At 46.1% G+C, this 27,651-nt stretch overlaps 1 protein-coding gene across 2 annotated transcripts in view; it reads right to left on the reverse strand.

Annotated features, from left to right (window-relative positions):
• pik3c2g (phosphatidylinositol-4-phosphate 3-kinase catalytic subunit type 2 gamma) overlaps positions 1-27,651 on the reverse strand; it is a 178,380-nt gene that overhangs the window by 86,921 nt on the left and 63,808 nt on the right. For both annotated transcript variants that reach the window (XM_033039517.1, XM_033039516.1), the window contains exons 12-16: positions 24,105-24,309; positions 22,438-22,563; positions 20,845-21,012; positions 16,798-16,873; positions 14,238-14,371 (exon numbers count right to left, since the gene is read on the reverse strand). In XM_033039517.1, coding sequence (XP_032895408.1) covers positions 14,238-14,371; positions 16,798-16,873; positions 20,845-21,012; positions 22,438-22,563; positions 24,105-24,309 — 709 coding nt within the window. The remainder of the gene's footprint in view (positions 1-14,237; positions 14,372-16,797; positions 16,874-20,844; positions 21,013-22,437; positions 22,564-24,104; positions 24,310-27,651) is intronic.

Here is a 27,651-nt window from a genome sequence, read left to right on the forward strand (position 1 = left end):
ACCTACCGAAGCCAATTAACCTACAAACCTGTACGTCTTTGGAGTGTGGGAGGAAACCTGGAGACAACCCACGTGGTCATGGGCAGAGCGTACAAACTCCGTACCCGTAGTCAGGATCGAACCCGGGTCTCCGGTGCTGAAAGGCAGCAACCGTGCCGTCCCTACAAAAAATTGTCTTCACAATCTCATTTTTCTGTGACGTACACAAGACCCCCACACATGACTTCCAAAATCAAGCTCCAGAAACCTTTCAAATGCTATTGCTGCATCTACATCAACCACCACCACTCACAGTGTGTTCCAGACACTCACCACTCTCTGCTAAATCAACTTTTAGATGTTTGCCAACATGTTGCCTGGATTGGAGGGCAATAGCTACAAGGGGTGACAAGCTTGGATTGTTTTCCCTGGAGCATCAAAGGCAGAGTGAAGACCTAATTTAAGTTTTGGGTGGACAGTTAGAATCTTTTGTTCCCCAGAGAGGAAATGTCAAAGACTAGAGGGCATAGCTTTAAGGTGAGAGGGGTTAAGTTTAAAGGAGATGTGTGGGGCAGGTTTTGTAACACAGAGCGGGGTGGGTGCCTTGAACGTTCCACCAGGGATGGTGGTGGAAGCAGATACAATAGTGGCTTTTACGAGACTTTTGCATAGAGACATGGAGACCACCGGGTGGCGCCAGCAATGGCTGCCTCGCCAACGGTCTGTCTGTCTCTTCCTTCTTTGTGTTTTAATAGTATGTGTTAAATGTATGTTTTTAGTATTATTTAGCTTGTTTTATGCGGGAGGGGAGTAGGGTTGGGGGAAATTTTTTCTAATCTCTTACCTCGACGGAGATGCGATTTTTATCCGTATCGTATCTCCGTCCGCACTGCGGCCTAACATCGAGGAGTTGGCGGCCTTTGCTGGAGACCGACTTTTGAGAGGTCCACCGCGGGTGCCTGTGGGAGTTTAACATCGTGGAGCCCGCGATCCCTTTGCCAGGGATCGACCTCGGAGGTGCAACCGTGGGTGCTTGTGGACTTAACATCACGGAGCTCATGGTATCTGGTCAGAGACCGAATGCTGGAACTCCAAGCCGCGGGAGCTCCGACCTCCCCAACGCGGGAGCTTCGACCGTCCCAACGTGGGAGCATCGTACGCCCCAACTGCGGATGGTTTGACAGCCCCGACCACAGTAGAATAAAGGGGAAGAAGATTGGTCTTTTTTGCCTTCCATCACAGTGAGGAATGTGGGGAATCTGCTGTGGTGGATGTTTATGTTAACTTTTATGTAGTTGTGTGTCTTGTTGCTTTTTTTTTCATATAGCTGTATGGTAATTCGCATATCACTGCACCTTAATTGGTACATGTGACATTAAAAGACCTGTGAAACCTTTGAAACCTTTGATGTGCAGGGAATGGAGGGATATGGATCACGTGCAGGCAGAGATTGATTGATTTATTATGATATCATGTTCAGCATGGGCATTGTGGGCCGAAGGGCCTGTGCCTGTGCTGTACTGTTCCATGTTCTATGTTCCAAGATGACCACCTTCTTAGAGGCAACTAGGAAGTAAACACCAGCCTCAGCAACGAAAAAAGGCCTGTCCCTAGAATGTTTGGAATGAAATGAATTGTGTTCTGATCTGGGTAAAGTTTAACCTGTTCAGTGCCACCCCCAATTATACTCTGGTCATGGCCAATAGTGGAAAAAAAACTTGGCAGTGACAAGGTTGAAGGGGGCGACCCTGTTTCTGATGGGATGATGTTAAATTTATAACCCCTTTGATTTCAATGGAGGTTGTAGGACAAAAAGACATGGGAGGTAGGGAGAGCTCTAAAATCAAGCTCAATTGATAATGTTTGAACATGTTTGACACTGGCATTGTGATTTTCTTTGGTAACTTTCCGGGAGTTTCCGGCACAGGACTTGAGCATTGCTTTTAAAACACCAGAGAAAGCAATAGGATTTGGATTAAGGCTCAGAATGGAGAGATAAATGTTGTAAAACACCACTTGGGAAGGATTACATAGAGAAGCTGTTTCATTCAGTTAAAACCAATAATAATGCTTCAAAAGTACTGTGGATAATTGTCTGGAAATGTAATCCCAAAATGTTGTGTTTACAGTTGTTTTGCAGGATTTTTTAGAGACCTCTAGTGAAAACAGGCCCTTCGGCCCAACCAGTCCATGCTGACCAGCGATCACCCTGTACACTAGTACCATCCTACACACTAGGGACAATTTACAAATTTAATGTAGCCAATTAACCTAAAAACCTATATCACTTTGGAGTGTGGGAAAAAACCGGAGCACCCGGAGAAAACACATGGGGTGATGGTGACAAAGTACAAACTCGGGACAGACTGCACCCATAGTCAGGATCGAACCTGGGTCTCTGGAGCTGTAAGGCAGTAACTCTACCACTGCGCCACCGTGCCGCCCAGTTGAGAACATTTTTCTGGAGTAAAATGCAACAACAATTCCAACTCCAATCAGACCTCACCACCAGCCACATCTTCCGCTCTTTCCCCAACCCCCCCCCCCCCCCCTCCACAGGGACCTCTTTTCCGTTACCCTGCAGCCATAGATGGTGTAACACTTACCCCAACACCTCCATTTTCACCAACATCCGGGGACCTAAGTGGCCCTTCCACAACATTGAAAGCCCACCCATGTACATCAATTCCACCCTCTCCTTCTCTCTGAAACGGTCTCCTTGCAACACTTGTGGCAAACACTGTTGTATCTGCCTCATCCCCCACCCCTGGCAACACGTTCCTCTGTGTTACAAACTGGCCCCGCACATCTCCTTTAAACTTAGCCCCTCTCACCTTAAAGCTGTGCCCTTTAGTCTTTGACATTTCCTCCTCGGGGAAGATGAGATTCTGACTGTCTATCCAACACTCCAGTCAGTTCTTCCCTCAGCCTTTGATGCTCCAAAGAAAATAATCACCCCTTCTACCTAATGCCCTCCAGTCCAGCAACATGCTGGCAAACTTCTAAAAGTTGATTTTGCAGGGAGTGGTGGGTGTCTGGAACGTGCTGCCGGGGTTGGTGGTGGAGGTCCGACCCTTAGTTATTCAGCCGATTCCGTTTGGAAAAGTTTCTGTGGTAAGTGATAAAGTCAGCTCTCTCGGCAGTGTCTTTTTAACTGGCAGGGTCAGCTGTGCCTCTGCTCTCAGGCCTGAGTTGGATATTGAAGAGCTCAGGTCCCAGCGCAGATGCTTGATAATAACTATTGAGCTGACTCGCCCAGAACGATGTTGAGGGAGTGCAGTGGTGGCAAACGTAACACCTTTCAACCAGGATGCTAAATGAAGTCCCTTCCTGTAATTCCAGCTGGAATAACAGGAGGGTCCTGAGATGGGCTACATGTCCCAGATCATATGCACCTCTACCAACCTGGTCTACTGCCTATAGAGCATCTGATGTGGCCTCCTCTATCTTGGTGCTACCAAGCGTAGACTGAGCATTCGTTATGTAGAGAGCCTCAGCTCTGCCCACAACGGTGATCTTGAGCTTCTGGTTATGTCCCATTACAACTCTCGTAACAATCCCACACTGATCTCTCTCTCTCCAGGCTTCTCCACCAAGACGGTGAGGCCTAATACAAACTAGAAGCACAACATGGTGGGCGGCACGGTGGGGCAGTGGTAGAGTTGCTGTTTTACAGAGCTTACAGCACCAGGGACCCAGGTTCATTCCCGACCATGGATGTTGGCTGCAAGGAGTTTGTAACGATCCCCCCGTGACTGCGTGGGTTTTCTCCAATATCTTTGGTTTCCTCTCACACTCCAAAGACATACAGGTTGTAGGTTAATTGGCTTGTTATAATTGTAAATTGGCCCTAGTGTGTGAAGGATAGTGTTACTGTGTGGGAATTGCTGGTCAATGTGGACTCTGTGGGCTGAAGGGTCTGTTTCTGCACTGTATCTCTAAACTAAACTCATATTCTGCTTGGATAGCCTACAACTCAATGAAATCGATGGTGACTTTTCTAATTTCAGCTGCCCACTCCCTCTGTGGAAACAAGGAACTGCAGATGTTGGTTTTGGGTCAGGACCCTTCATCAGATGTTCCGATCCAAAATGGCACGTATCCCCCATTCTCCAAAGATGCTGCCTGACCAACTGAGTTACTCCAGCACTTTGTATCCTTTTTGGCAAACCACTTCCCCAGTGTTCCTTTCTCACTCCCAATCTGAGTCTCTCTCCCTTTACTCACCATATCCATCCGTCCAACACCCCACCACTCCCCTGCCCCCCCCCCATCCCTGACCTGGCTCCATCTCCCCATCATCTGAAGAATTGTCATGACCCTAAAAGATCGCCTATCTAGCTCCTCCACAGAGACTGCCTGTCCCATTGAGTAACTCTTGTGCTCAAGATTCCATCTGTGGTTCCTTGCCATCTGTGTGCCCTTATCTGGTTTCACCAACCACCAGCTCGGCTCTATCTCCACCTTCTCTTCCACTTAACTCTATCTGCCATCATCGCCCCCCCCCCCATCTTCTTCCACCCACCACCTTCTAGGCTTTGATCTTCTCTCCACATTTACATATCTTTCTTTCTTTCTTTCTTTCACACTAGTCCTGATACCATATCTCGACCCAAAACGTCAATGTTTTTCTCGACACGAAGGCCTAGGCTAATGGGAGATGTCGTGCAGGCTAGGACGAATTCCTTGGAGCACAGGTGGCTGAGGGGTGATCTTATGGTGGTGTATAAAAAGAATGGATAAGGGAGAGCCAGTGGATGTGGCGTATCTGGACTTTCAAAAAGCCTTTGACAAGGTCCCACACAAGAGATTAGTGTGTAAAATTAGAGCACATGGTATTGGGGGTAGGGTATTGACGTGGATAGAGAACGGGTTGGCAGACAGGAAGCAAAGAGTAGGAATTAATGGGTCCTTTTCAGAATGGCAGGCAGTGACTAGTGGGTTGCGAAAGGCTCGGTGCTGGGACCCCAGTTATGTACAATATATATAATTGATTTAGTTGAGGGAATTAAAAGTGACATCTTCAAGTTTGTGGATGATACAAAGCTGGGTGACAGTGTGAGCTGTGATGAGGATGCTAAGAGGCTGCAGGGTGACTTGGATATGTTGGGTGAGTGGGCAGATGCATGGCAGATGCAGTATAATGTGGATAAATGTGAGGTTCTCCACTTTGGTGGCAAGTACAGGAAGGCTGATTATCACCTGATAGGTGTCAGATTAGGAAAAGGGGAGGTGCAACGAGACCTGGGTGTGCTTGTACATCAGTCACTGCTGTACCTGCATCAGTAAGCATGCAGGTACAGCAGGCAGTGAAGAAAGCTAATGGCATGTTGGCCTTCATTGCGAGATGATTTGAGTTTAGGAGCAAGGACATCCTACTGCAGTTGTACAGGGCCCTGGTGAGACCGCACCTGGCATATTGTGTGCAATTTTGGTCTCCTAATTTGAGGAAGGACATTATTGCTATTGAGGGAGTGCAGAATAGGTTCATCAGGTTAATTCCCGGGATAGCGGGACTGACATATGATGGAAGAATGGGTCGACTGGGTCTGTATTCACTGGAATTTAGAAGGATGAGAGGATATCCTTTGAAACATATAAGATTCTTAAGGGATTGGACAGGAAAATGTTCCCGATGTTGGGAAAGTCCAGAACCAGAGGTCACAGTTTAAGAATAAGGGGTAGGCCATTTAGGACTGAGATGAGGAAAACCTTTTTTCACCCAGAGAGTTGTGAATCTGTGGAATTCTCTGCCACAGAAGGCAGTGGAGGCCAACTCACTGGATGTTTTCAAGAGAGAATTGGATGTAGCTCTTGGGGCTAACGGAATCAAGGGATATGGGGAGAAAGCAGGAACGGGGTACTGATTTTGGATGATCAGCCATGATCACATTGAATGCCGGTGCTGGCTCGAAAGGCCAAATGGCCTACTCCTGCACTTATTTTCTATGATTCTATGTTTCTAAAATCATGAGGGGAATAGATGTGGTAAATGCAACGTTTTTTATCCAGAGTAGGGGGCTCAGGAACCAAAGGGCATAGGTTTAAGGTGAGAGGGGAAAAATTGAATATGAAGTTTTTCACTCTGAGAGTGGAACAATCTACCAGAGGAAGTGTGGAACAGCATCCCTCTTCCCATCAGAACTGCCCCCTCCATCGACTCTTTTAAGTCGAGACTTAAAACTCATCTTTACTCTCAAGCCTTTCTTGACGTCCTCTGAGTGAGGGCTATATGTATGTATTTATGTATGTACTTAATCTATGAATCACTGTTATATAACCAATGTAAAGCACTTTGTTGTTTTTTAAATGTGGTATAGAAATAAATGTGAATTGACTTGACTTGACTAGTTAAAGCAGGTACAATAACAACATTTAAAATACATTTGGACAGGTACATGGATAGTAAAGGGTTAGAGGGATATGGGCCAGGTGGGACTAGCTTAGATGGAGCATCAAGGCCAAGTTGGGCTGAAGGGCCTGTTTCCATGCTGTATAACTCTATGACCCTAACTCAAACCTATAAGCCCAGGTAACATCCTGGTGAATCTTTTCTGCACCATTTCCACTCCAGAAAAGAACACTGATTTTTAATTGCAATCTGCTTTAAGAAGCAGCCTGACCAACAGTACCTGAATTTCTAGACGCGGTTCGTTTGACGCACGACTATTGTGTTAATCATCGCAGGGGCTCTCACACCTGTCACAGCTGTCTGACTTGTCAGCTTTACAGAGTGAACAATCTGACCTGAATATCATTGCATTCAATTATCACCTTGGGTATAATAATGATTCTTATCTCAAGCTTCCAATTATAAAGAATTATAAAGATGCTGAAAATATTCAGCAGATGAAGCTGTGCCGAGATTTACAGGAGACTGACCCTATCCTCAATTCCCCCTGATTTATCCATTAGTCAAGGAGTTATTCAGCACGGAAACAGGCCTTTCAGCCCAACTCATCTATGCTGACCGAGATGCTCCATCCAGGCAAGTCTGTTTTGCCAGCATTTGGCCCATATGCCGCTAAACCTTTCCTATCCATGTACCTGTCCAAATGCCTTTTAAATGCTCTTATGGTCTCTGCCTCAACTACATCCTCTGGCTGCTCATTCCATATACCCACCACCCTTAAACCTATGTCTTCTGGTCCTCGATTCACCTACTCTGAACAAGAGCCTCTGTGAGGCCACTGACCTATTCTTCTCATGAGTTTGCACACCTCAATAGGATCACCCCTCAACCTCCTGTCCTTTAAGGAATAAAGTCCTAGCCTGCCCAACCTCTTCCGATAGCTCAGGCCCTCAAGTCCTGGCAACATCCTTGTAAATCTTCGCCGTACCTTATCCAGCTTGATGACATCTTTTTATAGCAGGGTGACTTAAACTGAACACAATACTCCAAGTGCAGCTCACCAATGTCCCGTACAAGTGGAACATAATGTCCTAACTTCCATACACAATTCCCTAACAGATGAAGGCCAGTCATTAAGCTTACATGCAGATTCTGCGACTTAGTTTAGTTAGTTTGGTTTAGTTTAGATTAGAAACACAACATGGAAACAAGCCCTTCGGCCCATCGAGTCCACGCTGACCATCGATCACATGTTCATACTAGTTCTATATTATCCCAATTGCCCGCTCCCCACACACTTTTCAGAAGGCCAATTAACAAACAAACCTGCACGTCTTTGGGATGTGGGAGGAAACTGGAGCACCCGGAGGAATCCACCGCGCGGGGAGACGCCTGTATGGTCGTGAGTAGTCGCCCAAATAATCGTACCTTTTTCTGGCCGCCGCTGGATTTTCAACATGTTGAACATTTTCGGCGACCTGCTGTGACCAGTCGCCGAAAATATCGGGTAAGTGGGACAGGCCCATAAGGGACAATTTTCACACACAGAAGGTTGATGGGTATGTGGAACGAGCTACCAGAAGAGGTAGTTGAGGAAGGTACTATAACAACATTTAAAAGGCATTTGAACATTTTAATAGATACTTGTACAGGTACATGGATATGAAAGGTTTAGTGGGATATAGGCCAAATGCGGGCAGGTGGGACTAGCGTTTATGGGGCATCAGGGTCAACATGGGCAAGTTGGGCTGAAGGGCCTGTTTTCATGTCGTATAACTCCATGGCACTATGATTCAATTACTTAAGCACGCACCACCAGTCTCAGGAGGAGCCTCTTCCCCTCTGTTGTCAAGCTTATGAATGAATACTGTCCGATTCACCCCTACACCATTGCAGACATTGGACTTTGTCTCTGGAATTGATCACAATGTTGTGATCTATATTATGTACCCTGTTATACATGACAATAACAAACCTAAACTTGTTGTGCCTGGTTTTATCTAGCAGTGCATCTAAACCTAGAACAATTTACAAATGATTCCTATGGAACTGATGCGCTACAATGCTGACAACTACATTCTGCACTCTCTATCTTCCCCTTTGCTCGACCTGTTGTACTTGAGTTTGTATTGATTATATTTATGCATAGCATTATCTCATCTAATCGGATAGCTTGCAAAACAAAGCTTTTCACTGTACCTCGGTGCGCGTGACGGTAATAAACCCAAACTACACCTAAAGCTAAGCCTGCTTCCATTTCTCACGTTCCACAATTCAAAACCTTTGCTACAATGAAACACATCCACAAGGCACCCAGTGTTGCATTGTTTTTGTGGAGTGAACTTTTCACCAGGCAGTCCTGAAACTTCTGCGAGAGATGAAGCCAGGAATGTGATGTTGGCACGTACTGAATGTTTCTGAAACAGCATAGTGAACAGATGTTTTAGCCCTCCACCCATGAAACCTTGGGTGTTGTTACTACAGAGAGAGTATCTCATTACTAGGATTAATTGTGAGCTAAAACTCAGAATAAAAGCTGCACTGTGTCAAAACATAATTATCTGGAGGTGTTGGCCACCACATGATTAAAAATGGACTAAAGATGCAGCCGTTTTGAATTACACTGCATGGAGCAGTTTTGGAGTGTAGGTTGGGTCTGATCTATCATGTAAACAAAAGGAGTCTAAATTTATAATGTAACAAAAAAGAACCGCAGATGCTGGTTTACACCGAAGATAGACACAAACTGCTTGAGTAACTCAGTGGATCAGGCAGCATCTCTGGAGAAAATAGTTAGGTGATGTTTTGGGTCGGACTGATTGCGGATGGATGGAGAGATCACACAGTTTTTAGCCAACAATCAGCCTATCAGGGAATCACCTTGCCTGCGATCATCTGTTGCCGGCTTGCAGCCTCCCAAATATGTCCTCGTTTATTTCTCGCTTTCAGTTTCTCCCCTTCTCCCACCACCCCCACCCCACTACAATCAGTCTGAAGAACGGTCCTGACCCAAAACGTTGCCTATCCATTTTTCCCAGCAAAGCTGCCTAACCTGCTGAGTTACTCCAGCATTTGGTGTCTATCTTGAGTTTAAATTTATATTTGTGAGGGCTTTCCAAAGTAAACTTCATTGACCTGTGACTTCCTCTTCATCAAATGTCGATAAATGTATATTTCATAGATGATGTGGCGGCGCCTACTGGCGCACGCAGGTATCGAACCCGGCGTTCGGAAGCCGCGGTCACGTGACTCAGGAGGGGCTGCTTGTTTTCGCGCGGTTTTGCTTTCGCACGTGTGTTCAGCACTGACCACCGATGTGGCCAGACGTGTCAAGAGAACCTGTTTACTAAAAAGTGAATTTTCGAATAAAGATTCGTTTAAAAGTTCAGTTGTCGTTCTAGAGACTGCCAAAATGCCACGGTTTTTCTTATAATTACTTTCTTTGGCAAATCATTCCACATCTAACAACTGGTCGATGCCAGAGGCATAGATAGAGTAAACAGACAGAACCTTTATTTCATTGGATGGATATATCAAATACTTCAGAGCATGGCTTTAGACTTTAGACATTAGACATTAGACTTGAGATACAGCGCGGAAACAGGCCCTTCGGCACACTGAGACCGCGCCGACCAGCGATTACCCCTCACACGACTAACACTATCCTACACACTAGGGACAATTTACAATTTTACCAAAGCCAATTAACCTACAACCCTGCATGCCTTTGAATTGTGGGAGGAGACGGGAGCACCCGGAGAAAACCCACGCGGTCAAGGGGAGAACGTACAAACTCTGTACAGACAGCACCCATGGTCAGGATCGAACCTGGGTCTCTGGCGCTGTATAGGGCCTGTCCCACTTTCATGACCTAATTCATGACCTCTGCCGAGTTTGCCCTTGACTCATATGCGCAGCATGGTCGTCACGAGGTCGTAGGAGGTCGTAGATAGGTTGTGATGCTAGTCGTAGGTACTCGTGGCATCGAGTAGGTTGGGCCGTTTTTCTAGCCTGATGAAAAATGTCCACGAGTAAAAAAGGTTGTGAATTAGGTCGTGAAAGTGGGACCTGACCTTAAGGCAGCAACTCTACCGCTGCACCACCGTGCCGCCCTTCAGGATAGAGGGGCAAAGTTTAAAGGAGATGTAAAGGGCAACCGTTTTTACACAGAAGGGTGATGGGTGCCTGGAACGCGCTGCCACAGATGGTGGCGGAGGCAGATACGATAGTGAAGTTTAAGAGAGGTTTGGATAGGTACATGGATGTGCCGGGATTGGAGGGATATAGATCACAGGCAGTCAGATAAGAGTTGGTCTTGGTATTATGTTCGCCACAGACATTGTGTTCCTGTGGTGTACAGTTTTCTGTTAATCTCCTGTGAAAATTATGGACAACATTCCTCAGCCTGGCAAAGCTGTCCTTCTGACATTCTCCCTTCACCTTGCACGGTTCAAGAAAAAAAAATATTCCCTGATAGTCTCCTCAGTTTAGTAAAAAATGGGCCCATTAGCTCACTGCTATTGTTTCTGCTATCATTTTATTGAATCTGCAGCATATGGTTGCAAAGGTCCAGTTGCCTTATCTAAGACTGATCATTAAAATAGTAAGATTAAACGAGAACTTACCAGTTTGAAGTTTGATCTGTATTTTATGAGGAGGAACGTTGCGGGAATACGTGAAGAACCCGCTTCCAACGCATGCGTGTCATTCTTCAAAGCAGCGGTGTGAGGTCACAGAAACTATAATGACCTAACATAGTAAGATTATCAAAGAGATACCAGTTTTGATATGATCATAGGAGGGTGGGAGCGGAGGGCACGTATTCCCTCAACGTTCCTCCTCATAAAATACAGATCAAACTTCAAACTGGTAAGTTCTCGTTTAATCTTACTATTTTACTTCGGAGTCACGTGAGTGACTACGTGAAGATTTCAAAGCTCTGTGACCTCATGCCGTGGAACGAGTCCATGCTTCACAACTGCCTTGGGTATTGGGAGAGAGTATCATTAGCAATTTTAGACACACTTATACAAAGACTTGTGTGATATAACGAGAAAATAAATTTATTAATTGAAATCATAGCCCTGTAACCCTTCGGGCAAATTATAATATTGAACGTAAAATGCTTTCCGAAAATGATGATGGCTCCAAAACTGGTTTATTTTAAACTTTGGAAAGTCCTTTCGGATGACCATCCTGCTATTCTGAGGATTTGGTCCGTGGGTACCTCCAGAATTTTTGCTGCGGATGTTGCTGCAGCCCTGGTGGACTGAGATTTAAAACCATTAGTGTCCATCTTTTGTCAATGCTTGCCATATAGAAACCAGCTGATACTAATTCTTTAGCAGTGATAAAGGTATCCATCTTAAAATGAACATATTGAACAAATGTGTTTAGGGTTGAAAGGTCAATGATAATCCTGCAACCCCCATCTTTTTTATTTTTAATAAATATGTTTGATACAAATTTTAATTGTTCATGAGTAGTATGCTCAATCACACCTTTTGTATACAATCGTTGTAGCTCCATGTGGGCTTTAGATTGTTCGGTTTTTGTAAGGACGAAATGCCTTTCTGGTGTATGTTGTACTGGGGGGTTATTGGGATGAGTAAATTCTATCAGATAACCCTGAATACTGCTTAGAACATACGAGTCTGTAGTGATTTTACACCATTCGTCACTGTAGTATTGCAACCTCCCTCCCACCGTCGTGGGTCCCTTTTTTACAAAAGAACCACACCCACCTACCTCCATGGTTACTGGTGGTTGTATTATTTTCTTTGTTTTTTGAAAAAAGGGGGTTTTGTTTTTATTCGTGTTCGTGGTTGTACTGGAGGTTGAGGCTTCCGCATCTTCCAGGGTGGCCGTCCCTGGCCATACCCTAAAAGAAGGCTGCTGCGGGTTATATTGGGTTCTGGCACTGCCACTGATATAAGCCACACTTTTCGGTCTTCCATGTGGCTGGTACCGTGATCCAAAATAAGCCTTTGCGCTGGTTTTGATGAGCCCCAGTGTCTTGGCTTCCCCAAACAAAAGGGTTGGGGTTTTAACGGCTCTTTGTTTGCAAATTGTTGCATATTTAGGATCCAGTGCTGGCTGAATAGCAGCCCTCCGCATGCTATTCAGCTCATATTGTACATTACAGAACAGGGCTAGTGCGTCTTGGTGGCCTTTAGTTTGCTCTGTTTTGTCCAGGGTGCGGATGTAAGCTGTGATCCCTGCCGTAAGCCCCTTTAAGGCTTTCTGGATTTTGAGATCATGGTTCCTGATGTCCCTCCCCATATGCTTCCAAATGCATTGGTTGACACTTGGGATTTGTAATGCATCACAGTTACCAGGTGGCAGATGTCTGGCCAGTGTCTCTGTGAATATTTGTTGTTGGAGTTGATGGCCAGACATGTAATTAATACTGGCTGCCATCCTGGAATCCAGGTCTGCCCCTGTTTGACTTGGTTTGAAGTAATCAGCCACCATGTCCAGCAGTGTATGTTTTTCTGCAGATTCAGGATCATGGGAAGCTGTATGATCAGGGTCTGGCCCATCAGGGACCTGCCCACTCTCCTCCGAAGAGGTCGAGATTTCAGGGGGTCCCTCACGGGGTACCCATATGGGGCTTGCCTGCCCACTGTGGCTAGTCTCCACATTCATGGGACTGCCACTGTGAAGGAGCTCCTCCAGCAGCTCCTTTAGACGGTCTCTACGTTGAGCTGCACTTGCTATTTTTGGCTGCTCCCATTCCTGCAGCCTTTCAGCAGTGTGCTGCTCTTCTCTGTATCCCCGCTGTTCCCATCCCCGGTACTCACGGGTGCTGGTTTGCGGGCTTTCCTCGTCCCGCCGCTGGCCACACCGGTCCTGACTGTCGGTCCACGTCTGTTCCCGGTCAGCTGTTTCTCCTGGCTGCTCCGTATGCAGCCACTCATAGCGGGTTTGTTCCGTCTCCCGCACCCGTTCAGCCCTGGTCCGATATTGATACGGGCTGGTCGCCCGCTGCTGCTCCAAGTCGGGCTCTGCTAGATGGTGCGTTTTCGTTTGAACTTTGCCTCCCGGCCGGTGAGTAAGTTTCGTCGGTGCCAGAATGATTTCTGGCACAGCTGATTCCTCTACCGAGGCATCTAGAGCCGACGGCTGCTGTCTCTGCCGTTCATCCACGTTTACAACGCGCTTCTCGGGCAGCTTTTTAGCAGACCGCTTCCTTTTTACTCTGTCCATTTTGATGTGAATAAAAATGCAGAGTCCTTACCTGCCTTTTGCTGGTCCTTTTTTCCTTCTCCCGTTACTGGGGGACGTCCTCCACCCTTCTGTTGACTCGTGCAATGCGTGTAGCGATATGACACGCATGCGTTGGAAGCGGGTTCTTCACGTAGTCACTCACGTGACTCCGAAGTAAAATCCATTGCATCTGCCCTACACCTATTGATTTTTTTAAAATGTATTGACAACTTTGCTCCTCTGTGTTCAAATCCACATTTTGTCGGCCAACTTTTTTGCTTGATCAACTTCATTGAAAATCATTTTTCCGCCTCCTTTCTCTGGAGAACAGCAGATGCTAGAACCTTGAGCTATAAACACTCTTGGTGGAAGTACATAGGTGATGTTTCGGGTCGGCACTCTTCTTTAGACTCAGAGTGTCTCTCCCCTCCTTTCTCCCTCTCCCCCCCCTCTCTCTCTGCCTCACCCCTCCTCTCTTCTCCTCCCTCTTTATAATTCACTATCTCCCTTCTTTACCCCTGCCGCGCCCCTCTCCACCTCTCCCCCTCTCTGTCACCCTCTCCTCTCCTCTCTCACTTGAGGGGAATAGATTGGGTGAATGCACAGTATTTTGCCCAAAGTAGTGGGATCAAGAATCAGAGGGCATAGATTTAAGGTGAGAGGAGCAAGATTTAATCACTCAGAGGGTGGTACTTACAAAAGTAGGGAATGTTTTTGCTGAATGTTCGCAATCTGTTTCCTGGAAACTTCATCCAAATAGTTGACATACTGGCTGTTTGCTGCCAGAACAGGTCGAGTAAACCTGACCAGGTGAGTGAGTGGGAAATCTATCTGCAAATAAAATAAAACCAGTTGTGCTTACCATACTCTGTACCGTCAAACCAAAATGACAATAAATTATTTTGACGTTCAGTGCTATTGTCTTATTGCAAAGGAAAATAGTTTAGTTGAATAAACAGTTACATGTACAGATATGTGCGTAGTAATTAGTTCATTTCAGTAAAATACAAAGAGACTCAACTGGTCAGGCGGCATCTATGGAGGGGATGGACAGATGACATTTCGGGTCAGGTGGTGCAGCGGTAGAGTTGCTGCCTTACAACGCCAGGCTATGGGTGCTGTCTGTACGGAGTTTGTACATTTTCCCTGTGACTGTGTGGGTTTTCTCCTGGAGCTCCGGTTTCCTCCCACACTCCATAGATGTACAGGGTTGTAGGCTAATTGGCTTTGGTTAAATTGCAAATTGCCACCAGCGTGTGCAGGGTAGTGTTAATGTCCGGTTGGCGCGGACTTGGTGGGCCGAATGCCCGGTTTCCACGTTGTATCTCTAAACCATTCATTCAGAAGTTTGTCCATTTTCTCAGCAGATGCTGCCTGACCCACTGAGTTCCTCCAGCACTTTGTGCTTAACTCAAGACTCCAGCAACTGCAGTTCGTTGTGTCACCACTCCCCATGACAGTTATTTTCCATTGGGTTGGATATTATCAAGTGTTCCCCCTACTGGGCACAACAGGTGGCGGTCCTTTTGTTATCTAATAACAAAGACATGCAGATGCTGGTTTATACCAAAGATAGACGCAAAGTGCTGGAGTTACTCCGTGGATCAGGCAGCATCTCTGGAGAGCAAGATAGGTGATGTCTTGGGTTGGGACTCTTCTTCAGATGAATGCGGGGGGGGGGGGCGAAATAAATGGGGGTGAGAGGTGAGGCAGGATAGAGCATAGCTGGGAATAGATGAACACAGGCGCAGGGGGGAGAGGGGGGGTTGAATGGCAGCTTGTTGGACAAAGGCCAGGAATGAAAAGATGGGTGTGAGGCCGAGATGATAAAGAATTATGAAGCGCGAGATAAAGAATTATGAAACGCGAGCGCAGAAAAGTTGGGAATTGTGTAGCCATTGGAAGGGTTGGAGATGGAGGTGGAGGTGGGAAGGGGGAGGGGAGAAACTGGCGCATGCTCATCAAGAAATCTGAGGAAAGACATTCTTGCCATAGAGGGAGTACAGAGAAGGTTCACCAGACTGATTCCTGGGATGTCAGGACTTTCATATGAAGAAAGACTGGATAGACTTGGTTTGTACTCGTTAGAATTTAGAAGATTGAGGGGGGATCTTATAGAAACTTACAAAATTCTTAAGGGGTTGGACAGGCTAGATGCAGGAAGATTGTTCCCGATGTTGGGGAAGTCCAGAACAAGGGGTCACAGTTTAAGGATAAGGGGGAAATATTTTAGGACCGAGATGAGAAAAACATTTTTCACACACAGAGTGGTGAATCTCTGGAATTCTCTGCCACAGAAGGTAGTTGAGGCGAGTTCATTGGCTATATTTAAGAGGGAGGTAGATGTGGCCCTTGGGGCTAAAGGTATCAGGGGGTATGGAGAGAAGGCAGGTACAGGATACTGAGTTGGATGATCAGCCATGATCATATTGAATGACGGTACAGGCTCGAAGGACCGAATGGCCTACTCCTGCACCTGTTTTCTATGTTTCTATGTTTCTAAGGGTTCAGGGGGAGGAGTGGGGAAGTGGGATGAACAAAGGGGGGGGAAGGGGATCTTCAGGGAGAAAGGGGTAAGAGGGCTGTTTATAGGTTAGGTTAGTTTTGAGATACATCGTGGAAACCCGTTCTCAAGCAGTTAAAGGCTCTTTAAATAAACTAACCCCGTCAATTCTAGACTAACCCCATCAATCAACCCCATCGATAAGTGAAAGGCCTGGATAGAGTGGATGTGACAAGGATGTTTCCACTAGTGGGAGAGTCTAGGACCAGAGGTCATAGCCTCCGAATTAAAGGACGTTCCTTTAGGAAGGAGATGAGAAGGAATTTCTTTAGTCAGAGGGTGGTGAATCAGTAGAATTCTTTGCCACAGAAGGTTGTGGAGGCCTCTTTTTGTCGACTCTTGCATACTTGTACTGTGTGCAAACAAATAATCTCACCAAGTACGCGTGACAATAAAATATCAATCAATCATCCATCCATTTTGGCTCATTGCCAATTAATGCAGTCAACATTTCAGAACATTTAAAATTTATAAAGAGTTCAGATTAACTACGCTTGTTATTTAATCGTTTAAGAGCACATGTGCACTGCCCAAACCCTGAAATGCAGTCATTATCTAAAATGCAAAGGAAACTTCAAAGATCCCATCGTGACAAGATCCTTTCCAACATCACTAGCCTAGCAATATGTTGCATTATGTGATCTAGCACTGTTACAACTTGATATTTGATTGTACTTGGTGCTAGGCTGCTTACCTGTAAGACTAATGTGTCTGGTTTGCTGGTATTGACGGGACAAAGGCAGAGTAGTTTTGTACCGTGGACCAATATTCTGTTTTGAAATGAAGAACATGTCATTTTTAGTAGTTGTATCGAACAAACACAAGTCATGTTTTATTCTGCATAAAGCAATTTGATTTAATGAAGGATAAGCATGGAAACAGGCCCTTCGGCCCACCAATTGATTGTATTTGTTCTATGTTTCCCCACTTTCTCATCCACTCCCTATAAACTGGGGGCACTTTACAGAAGGCCAATTAACCTACAAACCTGCATGTCTTTGGGATGTGGGAGGAAACCGGGGCACCTGGAGGAAACCCACGTGATCACAGAGAGAACGTACAAACTCCAGATACACACAGCATCCGAGGTCAGGATCGAACCCGGGTCTCTGGCGCTGTAAAGCGGCCTTTTCACGGGGCGACTTGACGCAAGAGTTAACCGGAGTTTAACATCGTGGGAACCTCGTGCGATAACAGTGCGGCATTCGTGGACCACCGTGGACCACCGTAGCGCTAACGGCAGGTCATCGTGTAACTTGGTCACTCGGGAGAAAATTCAAGAAAGTTTGAATTTCTCCAAGAGTGACTTGTACACTTGTGGTTGAGTATTGCAACATTATATGAACGTAGTGGCCAGTGCGATATCCGTAATAACTCTTGCGGGTACCGTGGGAACTCCTGCGAACGGTGAACCCGGAAGCTGGACAGAGGGGACAGAAGGTGAGTAAAAATTATCTTATGTGGGATTGAATTTAAAAAATAAATAAAAATAAAGATTTGCATCCGCATATGGACATCAACTTATTCATGAGTTATGTTAATGAGATTCAAGAAAATAACTATAATCTTTAAAAGGGACTTTAAAAGGGACTTTACTGAAAGGTTACGCATTTTTATGGTCCGTGAGAAATTTTTCACATGTACTTCTTTGAGAGATACAGGTCGGAGTCCTCGGGTCCAGGGGTCCGGAACGCTACCAATCAATGTTGTACAGAGACCCGTGTAAGGAGTGAACTGCACATGCTGGTTTAAACCGAAGACAGACACAAAAAGCTGGAGTAACTCAGCGAGTCAAGCAGCATCTCTGGAGAAAAAAAGCTGATGTTTCGGGACGAGACACATCTTCAGACTCAATTCCGATTAGGCTGTCTGAAGAAGGGTTCCGGTGTTGGGGGAGTCCAGAACCAGGGTCCCAGTTTTACAGTCTACCGTGGGAACTCTTTAACTCAGTAAAGTAAAGTAGCCTTTATTGTCATATCAGCGCACAGGCAGCAGTTGACTGTTGCTCTATTCAGTTTCCCAGGGGGTCGGGACGGGACTGGAGTTGGGAGAGAAAGGTGGGGGAGTCGAGGGAGAGGAGGGGGAGACAGATGGGGGTGTCTTCATTTACTGACGGCGGGTGTCTGTCACTGAAACAGGCAGGTGAGATTTCACATCCACCTTGTGTGTGCCTCTCTCTCTCTCTCCCTCCCTCTTACACAGGCTGAGAGACTCTGCCTCTGTGAGTGTACGTCTCTTTCTCCCCCTCTCCCACACACAGTAAGACCGAGGTACTGTGCTCAGTCCATCTGTGTCTCCCACATACACAGTAAAATATGTCTCCAAATGAGCCAATTCAACCAAGGGAGGATATATATAGTGTGTGAAAAAAAAAGTTACATCATTTGTGTCACGTGTAGTTCACGATGTTCATTCAAGATTTAACGGGAAAGCTCGGGAAACGGACAAGTTCACTCGCACAAATAGCAGAAATGCCGAGTACCGTGGGAACTCTTTATCTACTGCCGTTATATCGTGCGAGACTCGTGCTGGACCACGACCTCTTCACTCTGGTGACATCTTGCGTCAACTCGCCCCGTGAAAAGGCCGCTTAAGGCAGCAAAGCTGCCGCTGTGTCACACTGCCACCCTGGGGCAAAAGGTTCTGATTGTCTACCCTATCGATGCCTTTCATAATTTTATATATTTCTATCAAGTCTCCGCTCAAACTCCGACTCAGCCATGATCATATTGAATGGCGGTGCTGGCTCGAAGGGCCGAATGGCCTACTCCTGCACCTATTTTCTATGTCTATGTTTCTATCTTCCAGACGAGCTAATTTGCTCAGGCGCTATGCCAAGAATGTATCCTCAACAGAAAGGAAAATGAGTCAAAGATGCGACTCACTTACCTGCGGGTTGAATGTCAAGTGTTCCTGTCCCATGCATTGAACTACTGGTTAGGAGTCCAGAATCACTAAGTGTCAGCATATTTAGCTTTCGGTTAATTATTGTCATGTGTACCGAGGTACAATGAAAAGCTTTGTTTTACCTGCTATCCACCTGTTCAGATGATACTATCCATCAACACAATCAAGTGGAAACTCAAGTAGAACAGGTGGAGCAAAGGGGAAGATACGGAGTACAGAATATAGTTCTCAGAATTGTAGTGCATCAGTCCAATGTCCACAATGGTGGTAGTGGTGAATGGGACAGTACCCTAGCTTATGGCAGGACCGTTCAGAAGCCTGGTAACAGAAGGGGAAGAAGCTGTTCCCGAGTCTTTCAAAGATAGACACGGGAATAGCGTGAGTCTGAAGAGGGGTCTCGACTTGAAACGTCACCCATTCCCTCTCTCCAGAGATGCTGCCTGTCCCCCTGAGTTACTCCAGCATGTTGTGCCTATCCCCGGTTTAAACCAGCATCTGCAGCTCCTTCATACACACCCTGAGTCTTTCGAGTTAGGTTGAAACATTTTTTTTTAGGCTGCTTTTCTTTGGCGGAAATCTTGTTTACAAAGTTACATCGTGTTTTGAAATAAATCGATGGTGATTACTGGGAGCTTCTAAGAGGATATTTTCTGACCCACAGGGTGGTTGGAAGCAGATTAAATAATTGAAAAGAGAGTCAGATATCTACTTGGAAAGGAAGAGGTTGCAGGGCGAGCATGCTTTTATCCATCCGTGTAAACATCAAGCAGATTACTTAAATGTGGAAGATTTAGTAATCGCACTATATTATTGTGATGTGGTAATAGTGAAAATAATTAACTATGACGCCATTAAATCAAGTATGGAGTAATTATTTTGGCAAAGGCAAGTGTCCCAGAAATTGAACTCCACCCCTGGGATATTGTTATGAGACGGAATATGAGGAAACAATTACTTGTGCAACTCAAAAATAAATCACAGCATTGGAGTCATGGCCATTTAGTATGGAAACAGGCCCTTTGGTCCAACTTGTCTATGCCGACCAAGATGGCCCCATTTACCCACATTTGGCCCATATCTCTCCAAACTTTTCCTATCCATCTACCTCTCCAAGTATATTTTAAATATTGTTGGAGAATCTGACTCAACTACCTCCTCTGGCAGCTCGTGCCTTTTACCCAGTGAAGAAGTTGTCCCTCAGATTCCTATCAAATCTTTCCCCTCTCACCTTAAACCTATGTCCACTGGTTTTTCATTCCCCTCCCCTGGGAATAAGTCTCTGCGTATTCACCCTATCTGCTTAAATTGTCGATAGGAACAACTGCAGTTGCTGGTTGATACACAGAAGGACACAAAGTGCCGGAGTAACACAGCGGGTCAAGCAACATATCTGGAGAACGTGGATAGATGACGTTTCAGGTCGAGACCCTTCTTCAGACTCTCAGTTCGAAACTGGGCCTGGAATAGAGGTGAGCTGACGGTCCTGGGCTGTTGGGGGACGGGGCAGAGGTGGAGATCAGCGGAGTCGATGGTCGCGGGCCACGGGCGGCTGGAGTGGAGGCGAGGGTCGGTGGCGGCGGTGGCTGGCGCGGCCTGGAAGTGGCCGAGGAGCCGGTGACAATGGAGTGGCGGTAGAGGGTCCTGTCTGGGAGGTGAAGGTCGGTAAGTCCATCCGCTATAACCAAAATCCGTTATAAGGAGGTTTGAAAAACCAGCCTCTGTCTGATATGTGTGTCTGAACTGACAGGAACATTGTAATAGTACTGAACACCTAACCTACGAATGGATGCAACCCACAGTGCATCCTAATCATCCTCCATTTTGGTGAACTTACTGTTGTGAGCTGTAGAGAGCCATGGACACACTTGCTAAGGTGTCAGTGTTCATGGATTGCCTGCTGCTGCCGTCAGGATGGTTGCCACTGGTTGTGTGATGTCCATGCAACTCCAGGTTCAGTGTCACCTCACAAGGCAATCGCCTCACCTCGATGGGCATGTGTATTCTGAAACAGAGAGAGCTCCTTGTTCAGCCCACATCAGAACATCAGATTCTGGGAATGTGTCTTCCCAGCTGTTATCAAGCAACTGAACCGTCCTATCAATAACTAGACCTCCCATTGGAGACCCTTGGACTATCTTTAATCAGACTTTCCTGGACTTTATCTGGCACTAAACGTTATTCCCATTATCCTGTATCAGTACACTGTGGACGGCTCGATTATAAGCATATATAGTCTGTTAGCTTTAGTGTTGTCATGTGTACAGAGCTTTGACAATGGTTTAATGGCTCAAAGGTTCAATGTTGCTTTTATGTGAGTAGTGCAAAAGCACAGTGAAATTATTTTTCTTACAAACAGTCCAGTCGAGTATTCTTACACTAGAACTGTTCCCAAACCAAGCTGTGATGCAATCCGGTAGTATGGTGCATCTGTAGAAGTTTGTGATGAGCCTGTCCCACTTCAGCGATTTTTCAGCGGACTGCCGGTGACTGTCAAGTTGCTGGCAGTCGTCTGAAAAACTGAGAACTGGAACGGTGACTGTCAGAGTGGAACACACACACACACATCGTAAAGATGGGGACCAGGGCAAGCGGGGGGTAGCGCTGTCTGAAATTCACACGGTGCAAAGCCAAGGTGATATAGACACACACCGCGATGAACAGGAAGGTTGGCGCTGCCATTAAGACGGCTAGCACAGTGTACGGTAAGTCATTTAAAAGGGGGGGAGAGGGGGGAGGGGGAGGGGGAGGGGGAGAAGGAGTGGAGACAACTTTTAAGAAACCAGACAACTTTTAATAAGCCAGAGATACACAGCTGTGAAGTTTGGCGGACATTTAAGATTACCGGTCGGTTATCCTTGGTTCTGAAAACACCTGCTCATGTTTTTTTCCCCCCAATGAGCCAATGAAATTCACCGGTCAGCAAAGGCGATTAACTAAAACTACCTACGACTACCTCGACTACCCATAACTACATGGCGACCCCACTACAACTGCACCTATGACTACAGGATTATCGATTATCTCCATGGCGACCAATTTTTGGTCGCAGAAAATGTTTCAACATGTTGAAAAATTTGCCGCGGCCATATTGAGGCCGCGACTAGTTCCCAGAATGCGGGAACCCCTCGCGACCATGAAGGAGAATCACCAGAGACCACCAGCGAACATATGGCGACTATGTGGCGAGCACAGAGTCTCCTGCACTCACCTAATAAGTCGCCTAAGTGGGACAGGCCCATAAGAGTCATTGAGGACATGCTGAAATTCCTCAGTCTCATCTTGGCTGCTGTATTAGTGTGGTTAATCCACGACAGATCGTTGGTAATGTTAACACCAAGAAACTTGAAGCTCTCAACCATTTCGACTTGAATGCAAGTGTTCAGGCTGCCACTTGTAAGGTTGTAGAGATCCATCATCTATTACCTACCTCTGGTTCCATCTGGCCAAGTGGAAAAGGGAAGGTTTTGTGATGCCTATTTCCCCCGTCTTAACCGGTGAACACAACTCCTCCCTACCGTACTTTAGTGAGCAAGATACAGATAGGTTTTCATAGCTGCATCGGGAGAGTGAAAAAAACAAAAAGTGAGTCCAAGAGATCTCTGATTTGGCAATTTACCAAAAATTCAACTGTCATCGGCAATAACTCAATTAAATTAAGGATGAAAAATATTAAGGCCAAGTGCATTAAGAAACCCAACATTGTGATTGATAGTGTTGACAGCATCAGTGCACATTTCACATTAAATCACAGATTATATATTGAAGATGGTTTTCCATATCCATGGAAAATAATAGCTCTCGTAGAATATGGGCCAAACACGGGCAAATGGAACTACTGTAGATGGAGCATCTTGGTACAGCATGGACAAATTATGCCAAGTGACCTGTTTCTGTGCTGTATGAATCTGTGATAATAATATTTTGGACTGGCTTTAAATACAAATGCAAGAAGAAAGGCAAAAAGATTAACAGAGAATGTTAGAAACACTCAACAGGCCAGGCAGCATCTGTGGGATTGAGAGGCTGGTAATGTTCCAGATCTGGGTCCATGAAGGATCGTGGAATTGAGATGTTAAGTCCGTTTCTCCTTCCACAGATGCTGCCCGACCTGCTGTGTTTTGTAAATCAGATTTCCAGCATCTGCAGTTTTAGTTTGGTTTACAGATAGAGCATGGGAACAGGCCCATGGGCCCACCAAGTCCACACCGACCATCGATCACCCGTTCACACTAGTTTGATGTTTTTCCCACTTTCTCATCCACTCCTTCACACACTAAGTGCAATTTACAGAGGGCCAATTAACCTACAAACCCACAGTTCTTTGGGAGGTGGGAGGAAACCAGAGCGCCCGGACGAAACTGAACGCGGTCACAGGGAGAACGAGTAAACTCCACACACAGACAGGACCCCGAGGTTCAGATTCCTGACCCTGGACGTTACAGTTTTCAGGTTCCTATATATCTTCTTCCCGGAGACAGGAGTGAAATGAGTGGGTGGCCAGCGTGGTGCTCTGGTGATGCTAGCTACCTTTTTTTGAGGCAACGACTCAAAAAAGGTTATTCCCATTATCCTGTATCCTGTACCCTGTGGACGGTTTGATTGTAATCATGTTTGGTCTTTTCACTGACTGGATGGCACGCAACAAAAAAGCTTTTCACTGTCCCCATGTGACAATAATGAGCAACCCAGTGGTACGAATATTGATTTCTATAACTTCAAGTGACCCTTGCACCCCCTATCTCTCCGTCCCTCCCCTACCCTAGTCGCCGTGCTAGTTTCACTGTCATCGTGTTGAGTTTCACTGTCTGTGTAGCTCATTATCACATGGCCCAAGCCGACAAAGTGGGCTCTATCTTTTCTTGATCATCGTTACTTTTTACATATCTTTCATCCGTTTGTTCTATACAGTATATCTCTCTTGCTATTACTGTCTCTATCGCACGTTTCTCTTTCCCCTGACTCTCAGTCTAAAGAAGGGTCTCGACACGAAACATCACCTATTCCTTTTCTTCAGAGATGCTGCCTGACCCACTGAGTTGCTCCAGCTTTTTGTGTCTATCTTCTAAAAGTAAACCATAGACAGCTCCAACTCACCTCCCAGCCCAGAGCCCAGGGACTCCGTGCATGGCATAAATATTGAAGCTGAAGCTCTCATGGACGAGCTGGGCCTGAACCTCTGGCGCAGATTCTGTGTCACCTACATCAGCAACTTGGTAATCAATGTCAAAGTTGTTGCAGTAGATGTGTATCAGTCGGGAAATGGCAGCCGTCAATGCATTGATTGCTGTTGTAAGCAAATCTGTTGGAATGAAGAAGAAACCTCATTTAAAATACTTATTCTTTAAGATGCTAGCGTCACTAGAAATGGATGCATTACCTACCGGGTAATGAAATGCCTAGATAGAGTGGATGTGGAATGGTTTCCAGCAATCCAACCAAGACCTCAACGGTGGAACAGGATGGAGGATTCTTTAGACTGGGAGAGTCTCAAACCAGAGGGCACAGCCTCAGAATAAAAGGACGTACCTTTGCAAAGGAGGTGAGGAGGAATTTCTTTAGCCCCAGAGTGGTGAATCTGTGGAATTAATTGCCTCAGACGGCGGTGGAGGCAAAGTCCTTGGGTACTTTTAAAGCGGACATTGACAGGTTCATGATTCGTAAAGGCATTAAGAGTTATGGGGATAAGGCAGGAGAATTGGGTTGAGAGGGAAAAATAGATCAGCCATAATTAGATGATGGAGTAGACTTGATGGGCCGAATGGCTTAATTCTGCTCCTATGACTTGTGGTTTTATGGATTTATTTATCGTCCATTGCTTATGTTTATGTTTACGTTTAGAGATGCATTGCGGAAACAGGCCCTTCGGCCCACTGAGTCCACACCAACCAGTGATCCATGCATATTCACCCTATCCAACACACATTAGGGACAATTTTTAAAAACATTTTATACCAAGCCAATTAACCTACAACACTGTACGTCATTGGAGTATGGGAGGAAACTGAAGATCTCGGAGAAACCCATGCAGATCACGGGGAGAACGTACATACTCCGTACAGACAGCACCCGTACTTTGAAGAAGTCCTCCTCCTCCCTCCGATGGGAGTTCTGTGAGACCCTCTCTCACTGCTCCCCCTCTGTGATTCCGGCTGCTCTCCTGCAATTTGACCATGTTCTCACCCTTACAGGAGGATCCTGACCCGAAGTGTCACGTATCCATGTTCTCCAGAAATAGACTCATACACTTCTCCGTGGATTGTCACCTTGTTGTGGTGGAGAAGCTTGTGTGGTCCTGAGATCCTGAGAGCGATGCCGTCTGGAGCTGTGCTCTTGGTAGGGCCACCCGTGGTGGTAAGGTCGAGGGGGAGGTCTCTGACAAAGAGCAATCCAACCAAGACCTCAACGGTGGAACAGGATGGAGTGATGGCTGACCTTAGTGGAGCGTCACAACGGCTGGGAAGGCGGATGAAGGCAGCAGAAAAGGGTCTCTGGTTGTCTTGGACTCCATGCCACTGGATTCTGACCAAGATTTGTCAAGGACCGTGTGGTAGCTGTCTGTGCACCAGTCTCCCCACGTTAAATAAAGTCACGCACAGGCGTCCTCCATGAGAAGACAGTCATGCTCGTTTCGAGTGACCGCTGATGATGATGATGAGAGTCATACAGTGTTGAAACAGGTCCTTTGGGCCAACTTGCCTACACTGGCCAATATGTCCCATCTACACTTGTTCCACCTCCCTATCCCTCTAAACCTGTCCCATCATGTACCTCACTAAATCTTTATTAAACATTGCGATAGACTCTGCTTCAACTACCTCCTCTGGCAGCTCGTTCCATACGACCGCCACCCTTTGCGTGAAAAAGTTATGGATGCTGCCTAATCTACTGAGTTACTCCAGCACTTTGTGTTCCATGCACGACTGTAGCATCTGCTGTTCATTCTGTCTCTGCACAACTGCCATGGTGGGTAGTGAATCCAATTCCTCTTGGAACGTTGGATCAGACCGCTGGTTTACTAATTCAGTAACATAAATTATAATTAATAAGGGCTGTCAGCTTCATGCTGTCTGAAATGTAACAGTGGTTGGCTTTAGAGAATGGACTGTCTGAATGAATTAGTTTTAGTTTAGTGTAGTTTAGAGATACAGTGCGGAAACAGGCCCTGCGGCCCACCGAGTCTGCGCCGACCAATGTGAAAAATATACATCTTCTCGATGCGCTGGGACGCATCCTCATTGATGTGATCTGGGGTCATCGGGAGTTTCGGGTCTCACAACATCAGACACCCTCGCCCAGGCGACCCAGCCGGGGTTGATCAGGCCCTGACTTGCGTCCCAGCTGCAACCGCCCACGGATCAGCCCTCTTAATAGCGACTCTGCACGGGTTGGGAGACTCTCGTGCATGGAGGGACTGGGCAATGTGGGGTGAGTCCTGGCCAGGCTCCTCCTGCAACTCTCCAGGTTCAAGGCCTCTTTCTCCTTCTCCGAGCATTTCATTCCCGCCTGATGGATTTTTAGGCCACGGTGGTTCATTAGGCCTTTCCGTAGCTTTGTTGGGTGTTTTTCTCACGAAATACACAGACTGGGGTGCTAACCCAGCCTTTCCTGGGTGCCGTCTCTCCGTGCCGTCAACTGTCTCTCCAGTAGTCACCAAACTATTCTTGGTTGTCACCCAGTCTATTCCTAGGTGCCATTGGCTGAGCCAGACTTCAGTGTGAAAAATATACACCTTCTAGATACGCTGGGAAGCATCATCAGTGATGTGATCGGGGGTCATCGGGTGTATAGGGTCTCACAACATCAGACACCCTCGCCCAATGATCACCTGTACACTAGCACTATCCTCTACAATAGGAATAGTTTACGATTTTTACCAAAGCCAATTAACCTACAAACCAGTATGTCTTTGGAGTGTGGGAAGAAACTGGAGCAACCGGGGAAAACCCACACAGTCACGGGGAGAACGTACAAACTACGAGCAGATAAGCACCCGTAGTCAGGATCAAACCTGGGTCTCTGGCTCTGTAAGGCAGCAACTCTACCGCTGCGCCACAGTGTCACCCCAGTGAATTAATATTTGGATGAATATAAGCATTATGGCTGTTGTGAAAAGATAGATGGAACAGCAGATGCAATAATCTTGCATGGAACACAAAGTGGTTCAAAAATCTCAAAACCAGATATGTTTTGTTATTACCATATCCAAATGCTGACATTTTTTATTTAACTTTAGTTAAGTTTAGTTAAGAGATAGAGCAGGGAAACAGGACCTTCGACCCACCAAGTCCACACCGACCAGCGATCCCCACACATTAACACTATCCTACACACACTAGGGACACTCTTACATTGATACCAAGCCAATTAGCCTACAAACCTGTGCATCATTGGAATTTGTACAAGACGTACAAACTTGTTAAAACAATTTAGGCCTTTTACAATGAAGCTCACATTTATTGTCCAAATTGTGAAAACATAATCCATTTTTTGAACCATTGATACAGATTCCATGGCACCAATGGCACCATTATCAGTAATTGCAGCTCGGGTCAATCAACTCGATTGATCGGTTAATTGAGAGATACAGCATGGAAACAGGCCCTTCGGCCCACTGAGCCCACGCTAACCATCGATCACCCAT

The sequence above is a fragment of the Amblyraja radiata genome, chromosome 21 (assembly GCF_010909765.2).
Source record: "Amblyraja radiata isolate CabotCenter1 chromosome 21, sAmbRad1.1.pri, whole genome shotgun sequence".
Classification (NCBI taxonomy): domain Eukaryota; kingdom Metazoa; phylum Chordata; class Chondrichthyes; order Rajiformes; family Rajidae; genus Amblyraja; species Amblyraja radiata.